At 41.9% G+C, this 21,835-nt stretch overlaps 1 protein-coding gene across 25 annotated transcripts in view; it reads right to left on the reverse strand.

Moving 5' to 3' along the window:
- The window catches only part of RBFOX1 (RNA binding fox-1 homolog 1), a 2,066,775-nt gene that overhangs the window by 906,342 nt on the left and 1,138,598 nt on the right, over nucleotides 1–21,835 (reverse strand). For 24 of the 25 annotated variants that reach the window (XM_045461768.1, XM_045461754.1, XM_045461744.1 and 21 more), the window contains one exon: nucleotides 19,427–19,474. The exons of the other annotated variant lie outside the window; for it this stretch is intronic. In XM_045461768.1, coding sequence (XP_045317724.1) covers nucleotides 19,427–19,474 — 48 coding nt within the window. The remainder of the gene's footprint in view (nucleotides 1–19,426; nucleotides 19,475–21,835) is intronic. 25 annotated transcript variants of the gene reach the window in all.

Raw genomic sequence — 21,835 nt, forward strand, 5'->3', positions numbered from 1 at the left:
ATGCACACCAGATATTGAACACGTAGTACAAAAAAAAATAAAAGGATATAAAATATCTCCTAAATAATTTCATATTGGTTGCATGTTGAAATGATAATATGACATATAGGTTAAATGAAGTATATTATTAAACTTAATTTCATCTGTTCTTACCTTTTTATTGTGACTACTAGAAAAATGTTAGCACGATATGTGTGGCGTTCATTCTATTTCTACTGGATTACTGCAGAATTAGACACTCATTATGGTAACTTACTGATGAATCAGTCTAGAGACATTTAAAAATTATTCCCTAAAATCACAACAGACTATAAAAATAGCCTTTTTAATTTTATGAGGGAAAAGGCGCTGGTAGATATTTTAAAAGCCTTACCATCTCTGTTCAGTCTTCCTCTATATTAATAACCTTTATAATGATGTTGGGAGATAAACAGCTCACTGTCTTTAAAGTTAGAAAAGAAGGGGAAAAAAAGACTCCATGGTATATGTCTGTGGATAAAGTGATCCAACTTTGGAACAGTCCAAACTTGTTCCCTAATCAAAGATATACTTTTAATGAGATTTTATCTTTGATTGAAAATGTAAGGCTATAATGAACCACTCACTGGGTCATTACTCTGCTTCTAGGCTTAATTTTTATTTAATTCTAGTTCCCTGGTGTTTTTCATATGGGGCTCTTAATTTATGCAGGATGTTTAAAACTTTCTTTTTTGGATCTTTTGATGTAGGTAGACTTTTGGGGCAAGAAGTCCATTTTGAACTGAGAGTAACAAAATAAAAATATCTAGTCTCCACAGAAACAGGTCATACACATCTATGTCTTGGCATGCATTTGTATTTATACAGGTAACCAGTCAAACATTGCAAGAGGTCCTGGAGTACTGTGAAGTGTGTTGGCAACCCACAATTTTGCAGCAGCTGTGAACAGGTGAAAAACAAATGGTTTGGGGGGGTTAGGTGAACCTCGGTTCCAATTGTCACCCTGCCACCTAACTGTGTGGGCTTGGGACATTTGTTTCATATTTCCGGAATCCCATTTCATCATCTGAAAAAAAAGTGTCTACGTTTTTAGTTGGGCATGCAGATTAACTGAATTATGCTTATAAAGCAGTTAGCAAATGGTCCTGTAGGTAGAAAATATTTAGTACTTGAGACTACTTGTTACTGTTTTTGAAGCCTTATCCTCTTCTGGTCCTAGGCAGGAAAATGAGTTCATATCTGGAAAGTGTCCAGGCCTTTTCAACCCCAAAGGCATTGGTTCAGGTCAGACTCCTTCCACCTCCATCTGAGTTGCTAAGATACCTTTTATTTACTATTGACAGTTTACCTTTGGGCTAGAACCCACCTGACATTAAGTGCTGCAGCTGTAAAATAGGAAGTGCTCAGGACTTTCCAAAATTTGTAGGAAGGTGGGATGGTGTCCTATATCCAATCTACCTTTTGCCAAACCTTCCTGATCATACAGACCTTCCTCAGAACTCTCAAGAACTATAATCTTCACCTTTCGGTCCACTGTTCTCAAGCTTACCTATGCAATTAGTATTAAAAACCTTCCTGCCTGCATTCGTGGCTCTCCATAATGTGATCCCAGTTGACCTAGGAAAGATGTATGTGTGTGTTCTCCCCTGGGCCATCTCTTTTCATCTGATTCTGATAACAACCATTCCTGCTCCTCCTCACCTCTCTAGCTTTTCTTCTGAGAAACTTTTTGGGGCTCCCTTTCCTTTTGGAGTTCTCTCCTATTTCCTTTGGAGTCCATGTAGGGCTGACATTGGATGCTCCTGGGACTCAGACCTAGCCAAAGACAGCATTCCATGCCTATGTCCACAGGAACTGGCTCAGCAAGGGACAAAGGAGCCAAACCCTGACCAAACCTAGGACTTTCTCATGAAATTGGTCAAAGGTAAATCTGGAATTAATCTTCTGGGGCCATTTTGCTCCAGATAGCCAGGTAACTCCTGGATTTACAGATGTGGAAGTGTATTACCTTTCCAAGGCTGCTATAACAAATCACCACAACCTGGATGGCTTATAAAAACAGAAATATATTATCGCACAGTTATGGAAACTAGAAGTCTGAAATAAGGTATCCATAACCCCATGTTTCCTTTGAAAGTTACAGGGAAGAATGTTTCCTTGTCTCTCCTTGCTTCTGGTCGTTGCCAGCAATCCTTGTCATTCTTTGCCTGGTAGCTATGTCTCCCTATCTCTGCCTCCATCATCACATTGCCTCTACCCTCGGTGCGTGTTTCTATATCCAAATCTCCTGCTCCTTTCTTTACAAAAACACCAGCCCTTGGATTAGGACCTTGTCCCACAATCCAGTATGACCTTATTTTAACCTAATTGCATCTCCAAAGATCTTATTTCCAAATAAGGTCACATTTGCAGCTACAAGGTGTTGGAACTTCTAACATACTTTTTGGAGGTCATTATTCAACCCATTAGAGGGAGTTAATCAATTACATTTTTTCGCTTAAGCCAATTTGAACTGTATTTCTGTTATAGTCAAGAGATAGCTGAATTTCTGACATCTTTCCTATAATAATCCCACAGTGGTATTTCTTAACTATGTCTCTAAAGGAAAGAATTCTTTCTATACTGTTTATCCTTTCCTAGATCCCCTTTCTTTTGTTCTCTATTTACACAGATGATTTCCAGCTTGGCTAGTATTGGAGGGTCCACCTGATACAGCACTTCTTCCAGCAAGTGTTTGTTTTCTCCTACAGATGTCTAAAACTAGTTTTCCCTCCATTACTGACTTGACTATTCCCATTCTCTGTCCAGAGTTGAATTCAGGCTTTTTATGTGAACATATGTATCTCATCTCCTCAAGTGACCATAAACATCTCTCTGCATATTCACTCAAAGCCTTTCTCCACCATAGGCACTCTGCTGGATGAGCAACACCTAACACCCCTGTCTGCACAGTAGGTCAGCCCCACATTTCACACTTGTTTGTGCTTAATACATCTCTGACTGATGCATATTTTGTGCTTTGTACAGGGATGTGCATGATGTTTGAGGGTCAGAGAGTGGATGGAAAAGAGACAGAGCAAAGGTGGAAAGGAGATCAGGTAAGAGGGTGGAGGCCAGAAAGCAATCAGCCAGGGAATTTTAGACTGGTGATCAGCTGGAAGTTGTGCTCTGTGTGGTGAAGACAGCTGATGCTTTTACCAAACCAATACCCATTCCACTCTGTACGAAGCACTATAGTTTTCTCTTTGGGAAAGAACTGCCCTTCCCCTATTATGATTCCACATTGTTGGTGTTGGACTAGTTTCATCTCAGTGAGGAGGAGATTACTCAGGAGGTAACCCTGCAGCCGTAGTGCATCCACCAAGTCAAATCAAGGAAAGTAGTAAAGCAGAGTTAAGAGATGGAGAAGGTTTCCTGAGGAATCATTTGAAAACCTAGATCCAGGTGTACCTGGAGTCAGCACATTAACTTTGAATTCCTGAGAAACTCTGTGTTTCAATGACCCTAGTATTTCCAGGGATTCATGTAAAGAAATTAAATATAAAATGACTATCTACTTCTACCTAATGCTACTTTAGCCTCCAATCCTCAGATGAGTCACACCTACTGTCTTTGACCTTGAATGTGATTAATAACTATTAGATAGCTTCACTGAGTCCAAATAATATCACACCTCTGATAGACTTCATAAGGAAACAAAAGATCAAGCAATTAAAAAGCACCTGTTTGATATTGATACTTGACAGTTAGCATCATCTCTATTGAGTAATCCCAGCAGTTTTAAAGAAAACTTGGAATGTAAGAAGATAGTAAAAATGTTAAATGACACATGATGGTTTTAATAATTCTTAAAATTATTGGTATAGGCTGATAAACAAAGGGCTCCAACTTGTTTGGAAGAGTGGTCCTTGACTGGTATCCATCCATGAGCAAGGTGAAACAGGAAATTGAAGTCATTTCTGTGATAACCCCACCAAAATGGACATCTAATAAAATACATACATACATCCCCAACGTAAGAGCTGGAATAGATCAGATTTAAATGGACAGTTATGTTTTGGGGCTTCTTGGTGGCTCAGCGAGTTGAGCATGTGACTCTTGATATCAGCTCAGGTCTTGATCTCAGGGCCATGAGTTCAAGCCTCATGCTGTGCTCCATGCTGGGTGTGGAGCCTACTTAAAAACACACAAATAAAAATAAAAAACAAATGGACAGTTATGTTTCAAGAACATCAGTATCTGCTTGAGCTTCATGACTAGCCAAAGGTGTGGTGACCCAGACTTGGTAGAGAAACTCCCACCCAATGGCTCGGAGGCGACAGCTAGGAAGGCTTGGTCTCGGGAGGTGGCAGGGTTCTCTCTTTGCGATCGTCCCATCCATTTTTTTCCAAGTTGCTGCAAATCTCAACAGGTCCCATTTCAGCAAACACGAAGCATGTTCATTTGGAAAACTTTACCTGCTTGAATCAGCAATGTTTGCTCAATAGATTTAGTCAGGTATTGGATAACAATCCTGTAAACTCTACTTCTGCTTTTCAAGAAACAAAGAAACAAACAAACAAAAGAGGGCTTCTTTCAAGGACCATCTCATCAGTGGGACAGTTATTTATTTTATATATTTGGCTCCTTGGTAACATTTCACTTGAGACACTTCTTATAGACTATGGTGTCTTGTTTAGAGATTTCTTTTTACCTGACCTATTCTATTTCTCAACAAGAATACAAGTTGTTTATCAGGATTTCTCTTTATGGCTTTTAGTAGTATTACTACTATTGACAACCATGCATTCGATAATTACTACGTGCCAGGAACTGGGCTGGCAATCGAGATACATTGTAAGTAAGGTTCACAACAACCTTAAGAGATAGGTGGAATCATTGTTATCTCTTTGCAGAAGAGGAATCCGAGGTGCAGAAAGGTTAGGTAATATGGCCAAACTCAGCCCTAAACTTAGTGTTGCACATCTTCTAATAGGGTAACTCCATTCCTTCCATTATGACCATACTCGGGGGTCTTCAGAGAAACAGAACAAATAGAAGATATATGTACATATACATATACCTGTACATATATACATATATATACATACATATATATGGAGAGAGAGATTTATTTATTTTTCTTAATGTTACTTTATTTTTGAGACAGAGAGAGACAGAGCATAAGCAGGGGAGGGGCAGACAGAGAGACACACACACAGAATCAGAAGCAGGCTACAGGATCTAAGCTGTCAGCACAGAGCCCGACACGGGGCTCAAACTCCTCAACTGCAAGATCAAGACCTGAGCTGAAGTCAGATGCTCAAATGACTGAGCCACCCAGGCGCCCCTTGAGATTTGTTGATTCATTATGAGGAATTGGCTCATGTGGTCATAGAGGCTGAAAAAAACCCATCATTCACCATCTGAAAGCTGGAGATCCAAGGAAGCTGGCAGCTAATTCAGTCTGAAGTTCTGAGAACCAGGGGAGCCAATGGTATAAATCCCAGCCTGAGAGCAGGATAAGATGAAATGACTTGTCCCAGCTTAATCAGTGAGGCTTGGGGGCATGGGGCCAGGCAGGACAGGGGTAGGAGGTGACCAAAATTGTTCCTTTTTCTCACTTTTGTTTTATTCAAACCCTCAATGGATTAGATGAGGCCCACCCAGCTTGAGGACAGTGATTTAATTTACTTAGTCCACTGATTCCAATGTTAATCTCCTCTGGAAACACCCTCACAGACACACCCAGAAACCATAGTTAATCTGGGCATCCCATGGCCAAACAAGTTGACACTTAAAATTAACCATCACATAAAGAAGATGTGGTATATATACACAATGGAGGATTACTCGGCAATAAAAAAGAAGTGAAATCTTGCCATTTGCAACTATGTGGATGGAACTAGAAGGAATTATGGTAAGCGAATTAGCCAGTCAGAGAAAGACAAATACCCTATGACTTCACTCATATGAGCATTTTAAGAGACAAAGTAGATGAACACAAGGGAAGGGAAGCAAAATTAATATAAAAACAGGGAGGGGGACAAAATATAAGAGACTCCTAAATATAGAGAACAAACAGAGGGTTACTGGAGGGGTTGTGGGAGGGGGGATGGGCTAAACGGGTAAGGGGCATTAAGGAATCTACTCCTGAAATCACTGTTGCACCATATGCTAACTAACTTGGATGTAAATTAAAAAATAAATAATTAATTAAAAAAATTTACCATGATAATGACTTACTTTCTAACTCTCAAATCATAAATCAATGAAATTATGTTTGAACATGAAAAACATAAATATTTCTCTTTCTTCATGTGAATTTTATACTTGATAGTAGTCAGAAGCTCATGCTACATTATAGAATGTATTTTTGTTCAATATGACATCAATTATTATTTGTGGACCTCTGACACTAACTTATAATCACTTTTAACAGCGATATTATACTCCATCATTATGTACTCAACATAATAAGCCACTCCCTTAAGACTGGGCAATTGTAATAATTCATAGGAATAAGATTGGTCAAAGGAGTAATTATCTGCATGGTTGATCATAGGTACGGGTACTCTGGTTTTTGAACGAGTTTCACCAACTTGTGGCACAACCGGTAAAGAACGCAGGAGCCAGTTTCACGGCAATTTTGCTAGAATGGGAAAGTATGTCAACATAGCCTATTTGGTAGGCAGAAATTAGTATGCCACACTGGCTTTACTTTGCCTTTTTGTACAGCTATCAAGGACAGGTGTTCACCATGTGTTTGTTTCTATGTGATTCTATCCTTTGTGTGAATTTTTTGTTAGCTCCTTAGTGATAACTCTCAAGCTTTTGTGATTTCCCCATGAAGACACTTCACTCCTATCGTCAGGGCAGAATAAGTATTTGTCAATTTATGCATTGATGAATTAGATCAACAGAAAAATTCAATTTAAATAGACCAAATTAAAAACTGTATTTTTTTCCTCATTCCAAGTTATGGTACTATTTTGAGGGGATGCAAAAGATACATTTAAGTTCTATTACTTCCTTGACCTGATTCTCTGTATACCATAGGAATCAGTTATTTGACCGGATCAAGGGCCTGGGAAAAGCTATCAGCCTCCCTGGCTGAGTCATTCTGCTTGCATGCCTCATGACCAGGATTTGCTTCCTGATGTATCCCTTAACCAAACGCTAAAACATTTTGAGCTCGACATATTTTATGTTCTAAAGGATGTGTCCTGGGGCAGCTGGGTGGCTCAGTTGGTTAAGCATCCAACTTCGGCTCAGGTCATGATCTCCCAGTTTGTGAGTTTGAGTCCCACGTTGGGCTCTATGCTGACAGCTCAGAGCTTGCAGCCTGCTTCAGATTCTGTGTCTCCCTCTCTCTTTGCCCCTCCCCCACTTGCACTCTGTCTCTCTCTCTCTCTCTCAAAAAAATAAATAAATAAACATTAAAAAAGAATTAAATGATCTGTCCTCTAATCCACCGAGAAAACTTTCTGGTTAAAAAGAAAATATGAAAAACCTTTGGTTGACCTGCAGATTCTGATAGCTTTTAGTCTGCAATGGCTATAGTAAAAGATAATGCATTTTTGATGACTTTATTCAAAAATAAATTCTAACCTAGGGGCGCCTGGATGGCTCAGTCCTTTAAGCTTCTAACTTCGGCTGAGGTCATGATCTCACTGCTCGTGAGGTCAAACCCCATGTAGGGCCCTGTGCTGACAGCTCAGAGCCCGGGGCCTGCTTCAGATTCTGTGTCTCCCTCTCTCACTACCCCTCCCCTTCTCCTGCTTTGTCTCTCTCTCTCTCTCTCAAAAATAAATAAACTTAACAAAATTTTTTTTAATTTATTAAATAAATAAATAAATAAATAAATAAATAAATTCTAACCTATAATAGACCAAAAAATAAGCCAATTAAAGGGATAAAAATTCAATATAACACATGCACATGTTTGTGCATGCCTGTGCATATGTGAATTTGCACGTGTGAGAATGTTTTCCCCACTCGACCTTTGGATTCTGGTGCTACTGCATCAAGTCCCATCAAAAATTATTTCAGCACTCCAGCCGCTAAGATGGATGGTATAATCCCTGGGTTTTCTGACCTTGATCAACATGAAGAAAATTTCAGCTGAACTGTGCAAAAGTTCTGGGACAACATAAATCACATTTGGACAGGACATGCTTTCTATCTAAAGTGTCGTAAAGTCACCCAATCACATATCAAGAAGTGGTATAATAAAACACACCAAGTGAAGAGGAAAAAAAATTAATTAACACTCACACCACTCATCACAAAAGAAGCCGATGGGCATTTTTTTTTTTTATTTGAGAAGAGATGACAGAACTATCCTAGAAAACTAGCTGTGCATTTAATTGTTTCCTAAATGAATTTTAATTCATAGTTGAAAGAAGTATCAGTAAAAATTACACAAAAAATAGACTTGCTTTTTTTGAGTAAAATAAATGACAAATGAAAGTAACAGCTATAATTAATAGTATTAAAATGTAAGCAAGTCAGCCCCAATTAATACATAATGCAAGGAGATGACAGATATCTTGTAGATAAATCACACTTTTAAAATTGAGGTTTGGGGCGCCTGGGTGGCGCAGTCGGTTAAGCGTCCGACTTCAGCCAGGTCACGATCTTGCGGTCCGTGAGTTCGAGCCCTGCGTCAGGCTCTGGACTGATGGCTCAGAGCCTGGAGCCTGTTTCCGATTCTGTGTCTCCCTCTCTCTCTGCCCCTCCCCCGTTCATGCTCTGTCTCTCTCTGTCCCAAAAATAAATAAACGTTGAAAAAATAAATAAATAAAATTGAGGTTTCAAAAGCATAACCCTACCTGAGGCTGAAGTCAGGTAACTTATGACCAGAAGTAACCGAAGAGAAAAGGCTTCTCAAGGGCCTAGGAAAAGTGAAGCTATATGTGTCTAGCATAAGGCTCTTATGTATTAAATTGTGTTTAAGCCACACACCATCTATAAACATACCAGTGGCTTCATGGACTGAAAATCTGTAACATAACAAGAAAAACAGGTGCTCAAAAGTAAAGACAAAACAGAGAATGAAACAGAAACATGAAATGCCTGTCTTCTCTTCATCTTTGGGCTTAAATGTGAAGCATTTAGGGCTGTTTCACTTATCAGTTGCCAGATTCAACTTTCAGTGCCAGGAACCACCTTTTTCTGGCACACACACTATAACTCCCCCTCCTTCACCCTTGTCAGGCATCACTAATCAAACGTGCACTCTTTCTGTAAACCCCAGGGCTCAGACTCCTCATCAACACAGCACTCTGTACAGATACTATCAATCAATCTGAATTAATGCCAGAAATTAAACCTGTTTCCATTCACTGGCCTACACTTGTAGGTAGGCTTTCCAACCCTCTCTATGCACCCTCAACCAGATTCATAAGTGCATGCAGGATACACAGAATCTTCGACTGGTAACTGGGGACCTGGTATCTAGTTTTATCTTTCCTATTTACTTAGCTATGTACTTAACTGGTCCTACCAGTTTTACTTAACTCCTCTCATCCCACTGGAGATCCAAGAAAATGACACCACAGTTAAAGAAGACAACAAAACAACAAAAGCATATGGTAGAATGCAACAGGGTAGCCTGCATTTCTTGAAGGCATATCATCTGCAGAGCCAGGATGCTGAGTACCCTAAGTAAATTAGCTCACTGGGTCCCACAGTCACCCCCAGAAAGTATCTACTCTATTTCTCTCCATTTTACAGGAGATCATGAGCATCTGCAAGGTTAAGTAACCAGGAAGTAGCCAGGCTGGGGTTCAGACCCAGGCCTTTGAGAATCCTGAGCTAAAGCTCTTAGCCAGTCCGTTATGCCGTGATTCTTTAGACTAGCTTCCCAAAGCCAACATCAAGGCTGACGGGAGGGTGTTTCAGGCAAATGGCCTGATCCACCTCAAGAGCTTTTCACTGCGCTCTATGTGTTACATCTTTGCCCGCGGTACTGCTGAATGTGCCCAGCACCCCTCATCATCTGTCATTTGGGTTTCTGACCCATCAGAGGCTAATTTAACTCCACACCGCATCCATTTTAGAAGCTCTTCCAGTTTTTATGTGCCTTCCCCCATCCCCCAGCCCACCACTACCTTCAAATTTCCCTAAAATAAATGAAAGAGGAAAGGATGACTAACATGTCATTTTCAAAGTTCAGTAAAAGAGAAGGCATCAGCTAACCTGCAGATAAAATATAAAAGGCAGGTGCAGAGACCCATCCTAGAGTAAGGAACTCTTGTCTACAAAAATAACTCTCAGTCATGCAGAGAAGTGAAGCAGTGACTGGAACCTGAGCATTTTGATCATTCCAAAAAGCAGACACATTGAGGACCTCAAGATAATACTTAAGGACGACTGATTAAGAGGAAATTAAATGAGAGATGCATCACAGAATTCCATTTAGGATTGGCCCAAGGTATTCCTATTCCTTTGAGGACTTTGCTACAATAATTCTCAAAATCAGAGCAACCATTTACTTGTGTGCCAGGAACTGAGCATGCTGGGCAGTGAGGACCATTTATTTGTTTTCTCCTGTGTAGCATCCTTGGCAGAAGTAGCATAGTCAGTGGTTAAGAATCAAAGGCAGACCACCTGAGTTGGAATCTACCCTATACTTACTACTTACCTGTTAGCTAAGTCCTTCTTCCCTCAGTTTTCTCATCTGCAAAATGGGGATAAATATTGTACCTATCTTAAAGAATCTTTATAAAGATTCAATAATAGAATGCACATAAAGTGCTAAAAACAGAGTCCAGTATATAGTAAGTGCTCAACGCATGTGAGGTCTATTACTTATCTGCATTTTCTCTTCTGGAAAAACAATCAGTCAAGGTTTCCTTTGGGGACTATACTCTGCCATACTCCATTTACGTCATTCAGTTGGGGCCCATCCTACTTCCGGTTGTGGATGAAAGCAGACAGACTAGCTGAGTACTGCTTTCCGTAACTAAGTGACTCAGGTTAAGCCAATGACTATCATCCCCTGCATTTGTACCGAAACCACTGGAAAGGAAGCCCTCTCTTTCCACAGGTAGAATTTAAGCCTGTAGCTAGTGATCCCCTTTTCTTTTCTACCACATTTGTATTTAAATACCACAATCCAACTAAACCAGAAGATAGCCTAATTTTGCTGTTATGTGACCTAACAGGCTGTCTTTTCTTTTTAATCTTTAAGCTGGTCCAAATTGGTTTTCTCTTGTGCCATCGAAGATGTCCTAATACAGCCCACAAGAACACTATATGGCACGCATTATCTATCCCCATTTTATAGATGGTATGACTGTGGATCAGAAAGCTAATGTGGCTTTCCCAAGGTCTTATAACTAACAACCAAGGGCAGAACTAGGATTCAAACCCAGATCTGCTCCCCAAACTGTTTTCTACCATATTACATTGTTTTTTTGAAATAAATCATGTGGAAGTGAACAAAAATGTCAAAGATTTCTTGGCAGCAACCAATTTTGGGGGAGAGGGAGTCCTCTCCAAAGTTGACTTCCATCCCCTGTCTGAGGTTCTGGACACATAATTCCAGACCCTGGCATTTATCTTCTCTACTTTTGGCTAGTCCCCAAGTCTAAGTAGAAATGACGTTGAGTCTGGCTTTTGATGGGCTACATGTGCAGCTCTCTGTCAGAATGTCCCAGGATAAGATGGGGTCTGTTGTGGTATACACACCAAATCTCATGAACATCTCAGCAGAAGGCAAATCTATAAATGTGGGTTGCTTTGCCAATGCTAGATGGCAGCATTCTTTGGTAGGATATGGTGGCAGCAAGACTACAATGCTGCCCCAAACACAGCCAAACCACAGGCTGGGTAGTGGCTGTGGACTCATCTGGAAGGCGAGCCTTGCTTGATAGGAATGATGGCTAATAGTGTGAAGAAGATTCAGGGTCTGGAGGAATTTGCATGAGAAGAAGAATGTAATGCCCAGAGAAAGGGTAAGCAAAGCAGACAATAGCTTTGCTGGTGTTAGATGACCCCACCCTACTCTTTGGCCAGAGATAGTGGGGCCAGAGGTGACCTGCCGGAGGTTTTAGGGGTCAAGCATAAGCTGTGGACAAGTAGACACTATAGGCAACGGGGGAGTCTTCATGTATCTGATTATTTCACACCATCAAATCACATTCCATGTGAAACAGATTTCATTCTGTGACGCAGGACAAAGCACTCACTCTCAGATTTGCAAGGCCATAGGTGGCTTGGCCCTTGCTCACTTCCTGCCTCATCTCAAGCCACACACCTCTGTTCAGTCCCTGAGTCAAGCCATGTTTCTTCATCCAGACTTCCATCTTTGAACGCCACCCAGGAGTCTCTCCCCCTCTCCCTGCCTTCAATTGCAACTCAAATATCATTGCTCAGGGATGCTTTAATTTCCATGTCCACCGCTTTGGGGAATCTTGGAGCATCTCCCCATGTAATGCATACACATCATGAGCCTTAAACAACATTTGGAGCAGAAAAGAAATCCAATCCCCAGACAAATCCTGAGTCTCACCAAATGGCACTCACTGCAATCTTTGCCTTTGTCCTCCTTGAGTATCTCATTTCAGTCTTTAATGAGGAAGTCGTCCATGAATACTTCCCATTCCAGGGAGAGGCCCTCAGAGTAAGGAGGACACCTTCCCCTCTGTCTTTGTTCTGCCTGTCAGAGCCCAGAGGACTACTCCACCCCTAGCCCCACAGCAAGACAACAGTACGAATAGAAAACCAACTCTGATGACTGCTTTGTGCTCATTTTCAACCTCACTGCCATCTAAGCCTCTGAAATCCAGGAGATTCATTTCTTGTCCATGTCAATCAACTCCTTCACTTCTCATGGCGGCCAGATGGATGCAAATATGTAAGGCGGCCAGCCTCTGGCATGTCCCTGGATGGAGCTGCCCATGACCTGGGGTCAAATTTTCCAAACCACACGGATAGGTCTGATGAACTCTCCCCAAATCCAGACCTTCCTCTCATCTCCTGTGTGGTTCTAGCTCAGACTCATGCCCTCTCATCTGCATTCCAGCCAGGACTCCTGATTCCATCCTTGCCCCCAGCCAGTCTTCCTTACAAAGTTGGAAAATTCCCAAATGCAAACCCAAATCTCTTCTCTGATTGCAAACACACCGTCTGAAAACAGTTCCTTAAAATCCAGTTATTTGCAATCCTTATATACAATTTTTCAACATCCATCTGATTTTCATTAAATCCACTCAGTTGTTTTGTTCTTAATGAGTATGTTATAATTATAAAAGACAGTCTTAGGCAGAATTATTTATTTATTATCTATTTATTTATTTAGAGCATGAGCGGGGGAGAGGGGCAGAAGGAGAGAGAGAGAGAGAGAGAGAGAGAGAGAGAGAGAGAGAGAGAATCTGAAGCAGGCTCCACACCCAGCTTGGAGCCTGATGTGGGGCTCAATCCCACGACCCTGGGATCATGACCTGAGCCAAAATCTAGAGGCAGATGCTCAACCAACTGAGCCACCCAGGTGCCCCTTATATAGAATTTTTTAAAAGAAAATTGTATACTGAAGTAAATGGAAAGAACAGTATCCTTTGTCATACACAGAATGCAAGCCTAACTCAAAAGTAAAATAATGCTACCTTGGGGTTTGTTATGAATGAAACAAAACACCGACCAACTTATACCTCCTTGGTGCAATCCCAAGGTCTGAAAAATAACCAAAAGAGTAACTTCAACACTCCTTCACTGAGATGATGCCATGTCCATGAGCCACTTGGAGGTATTTCATTTATCATCTGAAATCTGACTCCTGTATTTAGGAATACTGGCTCCAGAAAATGCGGTCCTTTTCCACCACACATCTTCAGAAAGAGGACATCTGGCTGGAAACCCAGCAACAGTATGTCTGAGCACTGGCTGGCCTCACCTTGCTCTAGGCAAAGCCTTCATCGTCATTGCATCCCTGCACTTAACCATGGCCAGACACTGGCTGCATCTGTGTGCTCTGGCCCCTCTCCCTGTTTCCTTAGGACTTCCTCTTTGGCAAGTTAGTCACACAAAGTTTCCAGCACCTCTTTGGTTCCATACACCTCTGGCTTCCTGCCCTCCTTTACTCTCCCCTTCCATTGGGAGGAGCGACTGATGCACAGCTCTGATCCATCAGCAAGGCAAATAATACCCTCCATAATCTTCTATCCCTCACTGCCTCAGTCTCCCCTCCCACCCCTCTCAGACATGCACACTAGGCCTGGACCTACCTGAAACATGCCACATTCTTTGACGCCTCTGTCTTTGCCTGATGGGTTCCCTCTGCCAGGAGGGCCTTCAACAGACTCCATCTCCAGAATTATGTACATAAGTGCTCTTCTGAATCCACTGAGATGTAGCTTATAGATCTCAAGCCTTCTGCATCTCTTAAATCTTTTCTGCATATGTGTTTTACTTGGCTTGCATGGTGTTTTAAAAATCAGTAGCCTTCCATTAAAATCCATATTTCCAGACTGGCTGAGAAAAATGGCAAAACTAAACATATATTCCACATGGCAACAGGTAGCTGTATCACAGCTCCTGTATATGGGGCCACTGCTCTGGAGTTCGCTGCTGTCCCCAGCACTTCATTTTACCCCACAATAGGATTCCTGCCTGGACCCGGCAGACGGCTGAGTTTATTTCTTGACTGAGGCCAAGCATCTTTTCTTGGGTAAAATATTCCCCAAGTCTACTAGGTCCCGTTGGTTGTCCCTTTCTGTGAGCCTCCATAACACTTTCTGGGGACTTGTCTTTTTTTAAAGAGATTTAATTATAAATGACATGTGACGCCTGTCGGTGCAGACATTAGCAAAACAAAAATAAGAGTAGATACAGTTGACTGTACTCTTATTTTGTGCCAGGCATTCTATACACTGCCTTATGGTATCATCAACTCCTCAAACCAAATTTACAAGCGAATTTTATCATCTTTAATTCACAGACAGACAAATGGAGACTGAGACAAGGTAAGATAGCTTCTCAAGGTCACAGTGCCGCTAAGTAGTACTGGGATTAAAACCCAGGACTTTCAGGCCCCAAAACCTATGGTTTTCACTACCACACTATGTTTACTCCCGTGTTGTGAGCACAGGATTTCTAATCCTTGCATATACCCTGGTGGAAATACAAAAGCTAAAACTGAACCACATCTATTGGAAAGAGAAGCCAAAAGTACACTTCTGGTGCTGTTTTCTCTTGTCCTCAAGACCAGAATTAGTCCTGGCATCCCCACCACCAGGTGCCAATGACTCAGGAGAGGGTCGGGGCTGACAAGGCTATGTTAAGTCTCTACCGCAAGTCTCTACTAGCCTTTGACAAAAGGGGCTAAAAACGTGAGGGCTGAAAGGTTGCCCCAAATTGAAAGTCAGATTATGTTGTTGGCAATGGATGAAGATACCATTCTGGGCACAAATTCATCTGTTGGAAAGCACAAGTCTCTGACAAATTTAATTCTCATGTTTGTGTGTGTAAGAGAGTCTAGCATTAGTCTAGCGTTAGTTAGAGCTAAGAGCATAGCCTCGGCAGTAAGAATCTTTGAGTTCAAATCCTGGCCTCTGTAGTCACTTGACCTCGGGCAAGTCACTTAAGCTCTTCCATTTTTTGACCTGTGTAATGAGGGTAATGTCGGTCCCTGCTACGCAAGGTACAGGAAGAATTGGAGGCACTTAGGAGTCTTGATCCAGGGTAAGTATCGTAAAAGGGAAAAGTCCGAAAGCTCAGGGTTAAGCCAGGTAGACGGCATCTACTATGAATCCCTATCACAGCTCCAACTGGATCCAATCTGAAAGTCGCTCTAACTTTGAAAACAGCTCAAACTTCCTTCCATGCAATTTCATAGCAGATCTGAAACTGTTTAGCTGCACCAGCCCAGGCGATAAGTGAGGAGAGGAAGGCCTGTCTGTGTTTATAGCCTTTGACAAATGGGCTCTCATCTCCTCCTGACAGATTCTACCCCCAGCTGATCCATCCACCTCTTCTGCCGTCACCTGAATCACGGTCTTCATAATAGTACTGAAATTCAGATGGATTTCACACCACAAATAAAAATGAGTTTAAATGCCTCAGCTCCCCACCAGCAACACGGGTACTGTAAATGTCAAACGCACGCGGTTTTGCAAGGCCAGACGGCCGCTCCGAGTGATGGGTTACCTTGTGTCACCTTTGCTAAATCTGCATTAGCTCTGTGGCATTCACCTGTGGGAGGAAACAATCTGAGCTCTGCTTCCCACTTAAGGGTGAAAAATGCTGCCAGCCCTTGAGAGCTCCCTGTGACAGCCTTCTGGGTGATGCTAAGAAATGGCCAGAAAGCCATCTACATGCAGGTCTATTCACAGGGGCTCTGCTAATTGGTGAGCTTGCAAGAAAAAGGGAAATGTAAAACAGGAGGCACACCCAAGTACACACTGCGAATCTCTACAGACACAACCAGGCAGGGTTCTCCTTGCCAATGTCTGCTGATGGAACATATGCATCTGGGATAGAGAAAAATAGACACACAGGAGAGAAAAACGATTCTCTCATTGGGTCAATGCTGTCAGGTGGAACCAGCCTGCATGCAGACCCGAAGAGCAAAGTTACTTCTCTTCATTAGGATGAGGGCTCTATCTCTTGCAATTCAGCATTTATCTCCCATCATTATACCTGGTCTGGGATTCAATCAGTTCAAAAATGATTCAGCTCAAGGTGAACGTCCCTACCAAATAGGATGGGGTGTGCAACTGGAGGGGGCAGGAGGGAGAGACCCTATTAGACTCTACAGCAAAGGTGAGATCTTGTTCTCAGAAATTCTTCTATCCAGAAGGTACTCAACCATACACCAATGTGCAGGTGTAAGCACACAGATACATCCACAGATAGAGTATACGCTGAAGAGAGGCAGACAGGAAGGAAAAGTGAAAAGAAAATGAAAAAAGGAAAAAAAAAACAGTGTTCTTAAACATGCACCGAGTCCTACCGACATCAGGTTAAGCTTTCTTAACTAAAGGAAATGGAGCTTTAAAGATATCACTGCTGGTTTCCCTTCAGAGCACTCAGCGATTCGTAAAAACCCACCCGGGCCAAGGGGCTGTGTCTTCAGAGGCAGGCTGACTTATTATGGCACCTCTGTCATCTCTTGTCACTTCAATTCCACTTTATCAAATTACTGATTTTGCCAGAAGCATTCGGATTAAATGGAGAGGGGCGCGCACACACACGCAGGACTGAGTGTCATCGCTTCAATGGTGAAATTTCATAATTATACGTCAGGGTGACAGACGTTCCAGAGTGCATTCGAGAGACTGGATGAAGATCACTCCAGATGCCACGGCCGCTGTCTCCCTGCATGCCCTCGCACCACATCACGGTACGCGGGGGTGGGACTGGCACTCTTCAGTGGAGGGCGGGACACTGCCCCTCTGGGATGGCTAGGGTTGACATTTCCATTAGGAGGCAAGACCATGATGTAAAGAGCCTCCCCCAATACCTCACCCCCACTCCCAACCACATTAGGCGACCCAGAGAAGCTACTGCCCAAATGTAAGAATCAGCCCAAAAATAAACTGGAAAAGAATTGGAGAGGAAGAAAAGTTTTCCTTTCAAACAGAGCGAATAAAAAATCCTTAGAAAATAAGACGATCAAAATGGAAGGAGTCATTACAACTGTTGCTTAGCTAGGAGTCATCACCAATTAACTGCGGCAAAAGGGGTGTGGTTAATTCATGTATCATCCTTCATGAGCACTCATGTTTGGAAAACAACAGGTGAACCTGTTTAGAGATGAGGCTTTATCTAAAGTGCCTGACTCAACCCCACAGGCTATGACAAAGCATAGAAATGTGTGTGTGTGTGGGTGCGCACATGTGTTACTGTTTTCTGAAAACAGTTGAAGCCATGTACAGAATGATCACATACGACTTTTCCCCACCAGTCGGATCCACAGACTTGGGAGATCCTTATCACCATGATGTATGAACCAGTGGCAGTTTGGCTAGGTAGAATGGAGCTATGTGGCCAGCTTTCACTGCCCAGAGATTATCCTGGCTGCTCATTTATCTTGCTGGTGATGGGGCTGATATTGTTTCAACAGCATCAGGTCTCCTGGTATCTTTCAAACACTACTGGCAAAGAAGGTACCAAAAAAAATAATACTCAACAGAAACATGCTTATGAATTCTACAAAAGTCCAAGCGAAGTAGAAACAACCTGAACGTAGGAAGCAGGGCAGGAGACACGCTTTCACTGTGATGTGGGCAGAGTGGCTGGGGCAGATCACTGGCGGTACGACCAGTAGGAACAGATGAGAAAAGACCGTAGACACATGTTCAGCCTACGTTCCATTTGTCCAACTCACAAAATACACACCCGCAAGAATGCCGACACGCAAACAACACAGGGGATGCAAATATGAGTAGAAATGCCTTTGTCTGCAAACGAGAGCGACCCAAACCTGGAAAGGAGCTGAAGATCAGGCAGAGAGAATCTCAGCTACCGTATCATTATTCCTTTCAACACGAAGAGATTAACGCTCCTTAAAATAATGCACCGTAATTGCCTTTTATTTAAAAGCAAATTTTGTTTTGAGGAGTGCTCAACCACCTTATTAATCAGCAGATGACTGAGCTATCACCAAATCAGGGCTGAAAACCTCTGCTTGACATAATACCTGCATTCGATAATAATGGTACAGTTGCACAGAGAAACATCTTTCAAAATTGTGGAACGATGTCAAAAGTAGCTGGGAGATATGTACCCTCAATTCACTTATTTGACCTCTTTGGATCCAAGGCATTAAAGGCAAAATTTGATCTGCTTGGATGCGCTTTACCAGGGAAACATCTGTGAACTCTTGTCAATAAGGACAGACTGTGGAGAACAATTGTCTAACAGCTGTTTTTCCTGAGGGGATCCACACCAAGTATAACAGGAAGATGAATGGGGGTTGGGGTGACTCTGAAAATGTAGGAAATGACCTCCCCTCCCTGCCCCCCAAAAACATCTCACATAAATAGATTTATGTGATAGAAAGTAGCCGCTCATGTAAATGTGTCATGATGGAAAGAAACTGAGGCAGCCTCTCTTTCAATGTGTATAAAAACCAAATATAGGGACACAACTTGGAAAGTCCAATATTTTATATTTTATCTCACATGTAATATTATAATCATCAATGATGTTCAACAACAATGTGAAATGAGTTAAGGATAAATGAGCTATGAGAAGCATATGACTAAAATGAAAACCGGCACCAAGTTTTTTAATACTTAATTATGTAATGTACTCTTCATTGAAGCCATTAGGGATAACAGAGATTGCAAAGAAAAAAAAAAGACGAATCTTTTAAAGTATGACTGTCTTTAAGTGTCTAATATCAGTACATGAATCACCTTTGCAAGCCAATGTCCAGCCTTTAAACACTTGGGTTTATATCATAGAGTTCTTGTTTTTTTGGGGGGGGGAACCAAAAAGATGAAAAATACTGACTTACCTTTCTGTCCTCTATTTCCACACAGGTATTGCTGTCTGCTTTGATATCCTGAGAGGATGAGAAAAGAAAGAGAAAGAACAGGAATCAGACTTATGGTCAGGGAACATTCAGCAGTGTCGTTGAAATGCCCTTTAAAATAATAAAAAACCCACGCTCCTAATGGTTGTTTCTCGAGCCATTGCTCTTTATAGCCCTTTTAAGAAGTATATGCCCCGGTGTTTGCATTAGAGACATATGGATGTCATAACTAAGCTTTATTACATGCAGATGTGGGGTGAAGGCAAAAGCTATGGAGCAGAGGCCACAACAAAGAGAAGCTGATGGCTCATAAATAATATGCCCCCCCCCAATACCTTTATTCACATCAGCAGGAACTGCCCTCAACTCTCTCATTCCAGATTTAGGATACTCAAATCTACCTTCCTTCAACACAAAACCATCACCATCTATTTTTTTTATCTTTCTGTCTGTCCGGCTATCCACCCTGTCATCCATCCATCCATTTATCCACGCATCCATGGTTCCTTCCATCCATCTTTAGTGTACATCTACTTTTTTATGCACTTTTTCATGTTGCTCTGGAATGTAAAGATGAAAAAAAAAACATGGTTTCTACTCTCAAGGAATTTACCAGTTAGATAAAATGTCTCCCCCACCCCACATATGTAATTGTAATATTCATTCACTAATGCATTCAGAAGATATACATTCAGCACCCTTGCTCTAGGAAATGAAGACTCAATAACATACAAAACACATGGAAAGTCCTGCCCTGGAGAGGCTTACATTCTGCTAGAAGAGAAAGACAGTAAAAAAGAAACATCAATAAATGGTATTTTATAAGAGGATACATACTATGAAGAAAAAGGAATGGAAATGTAAGGATGGGGGAATAAAATTTTAAATTTAAAGAGAAGTGGCAGGGGCGTCCTGGTGGCTCAGGAGGTTGAGCAACTGAATTGGGCTCCAGTCAGGATCTCACAGTTCATGACATTGAGCCCCACGTGGGGCTCTGCACTGACATCTCAGAGCCAGCTTGGGATTCTGTCTCCCTCTCTCTCCTCCCCTCCTCAGTTCACACACACACTCTCTCTCTCTCTCTCTCTCTCTCTCAAATAAATGAATAAATAAATAAACAAAACAAACATTAAAAAAATATTTTTAAGAGAAGTGGCAACTGAGCAAAGGCTTGATGGAAGTTAGGGGATGAGCCTGCTCCTGGGGAAAGAGCATCTCAGGCAAGGGAGAGCAAGTGCCAAGTATCGGACACAGTTAAGCTACAGGAAGGAGGAAGGAAGACTCGGGACAGGAGAGGAATTTATTAGGAAAATAGTGGGAGATGAGATCTGAGGAGGACGTTGGGCTTTATTCTGAAAGTAGTGAGGAACGACTCAAGTTTTATCGTGTCGTATCTTGTGGCAAAATACACGTAACATTTACTATTTTGACCATTCGAAGTGTTTAGCGGTTTAGTGGCATGAAGCGCTTTCACGTTGTCGCACAAACATCCCCACCCTCAGTCTGTAGAACTTCTTCATCCTCCAATTGAAACGCTGCTCCCATTAAACACTAAGTCCCCACTCCTCCCGCCCTCAGTCCCTGGCGGCCTCAGTGCTACTTTCTTTCTCTGTGGGTTTGACTACTCTAGGTACCTCATAGGGTCAGTCTGCTAGGTCGGCCACAACGAAAGACCACAGATTGGGCGACTTTAATAAAAGAAATCTATTTTTTTTTTCACAATTCCAGAGGTCACAAGTCCAGAATCGAGATGCTGTCAGGGTTTGTTTCTGGTAAGAACTCTCTTCTAGGCTTGTAGATGGCCAACTCCCGACTGTGCCCTCATGTGGTCGCTTCTCTATATGCAAGGAGAGAGATCTCTGGCATTCCTTCCTCTTCTTATAAGGACATGAGTGCCATCAAGCTAGGACCCTATGACCTTTTAAATCTCCATTATCTTCCTAAAGGCCCTATATCTAAAAACAGTCACATTGGGGGTTGGAGCCTCAACATATGAATTTGGGGATAGGGTACAATTCAGTGTATTACACTCATATTAGAGGGATCATACAGTGTCTGTGCTTTTGTGTCTGGCTTATTTCATCTGGCATGTCTTCATCTAAGGCTCAGCCATGTAGTAGCAGATATCAGAATTTCATTCCTCTTTAAGGATGAAGAATATTCTATTCTATGTACATATTACATTTTGTTGACCCATTCATCCATGGATGGTTGTTTCCACCTTTTGGCTACGATGAATAATGAACATGGGTGTTCAAGTCCTTGTTTTCAATTCTTTCACATATATACCCAGAGGTGGAAGCTGGATGGAGTCCACAGGTGTCTTAAAGGATTGGAGGTGGAATATGAGAGAAAGACATAGGCCACGAACCATTCCAAGGTTTTTGGCCT

The sequence above is a fragment of the Leopardus geoffroyi genome, chromosome E3, assembly GCF_018350155.1.
Source record: "Leopardus geoffroyi isolate Oge1 chromosome E3, O.geoffroyi_Oge1_pat1.0, whole genome shotgun sequence".
Classification (NCBI taxonomy): domain Eukaryota; kingdom Metazoa; phylum Chordata; class Mammalia; order Carnivora; family Felidae; genus Leopardus; species Leopardus geoffroyi.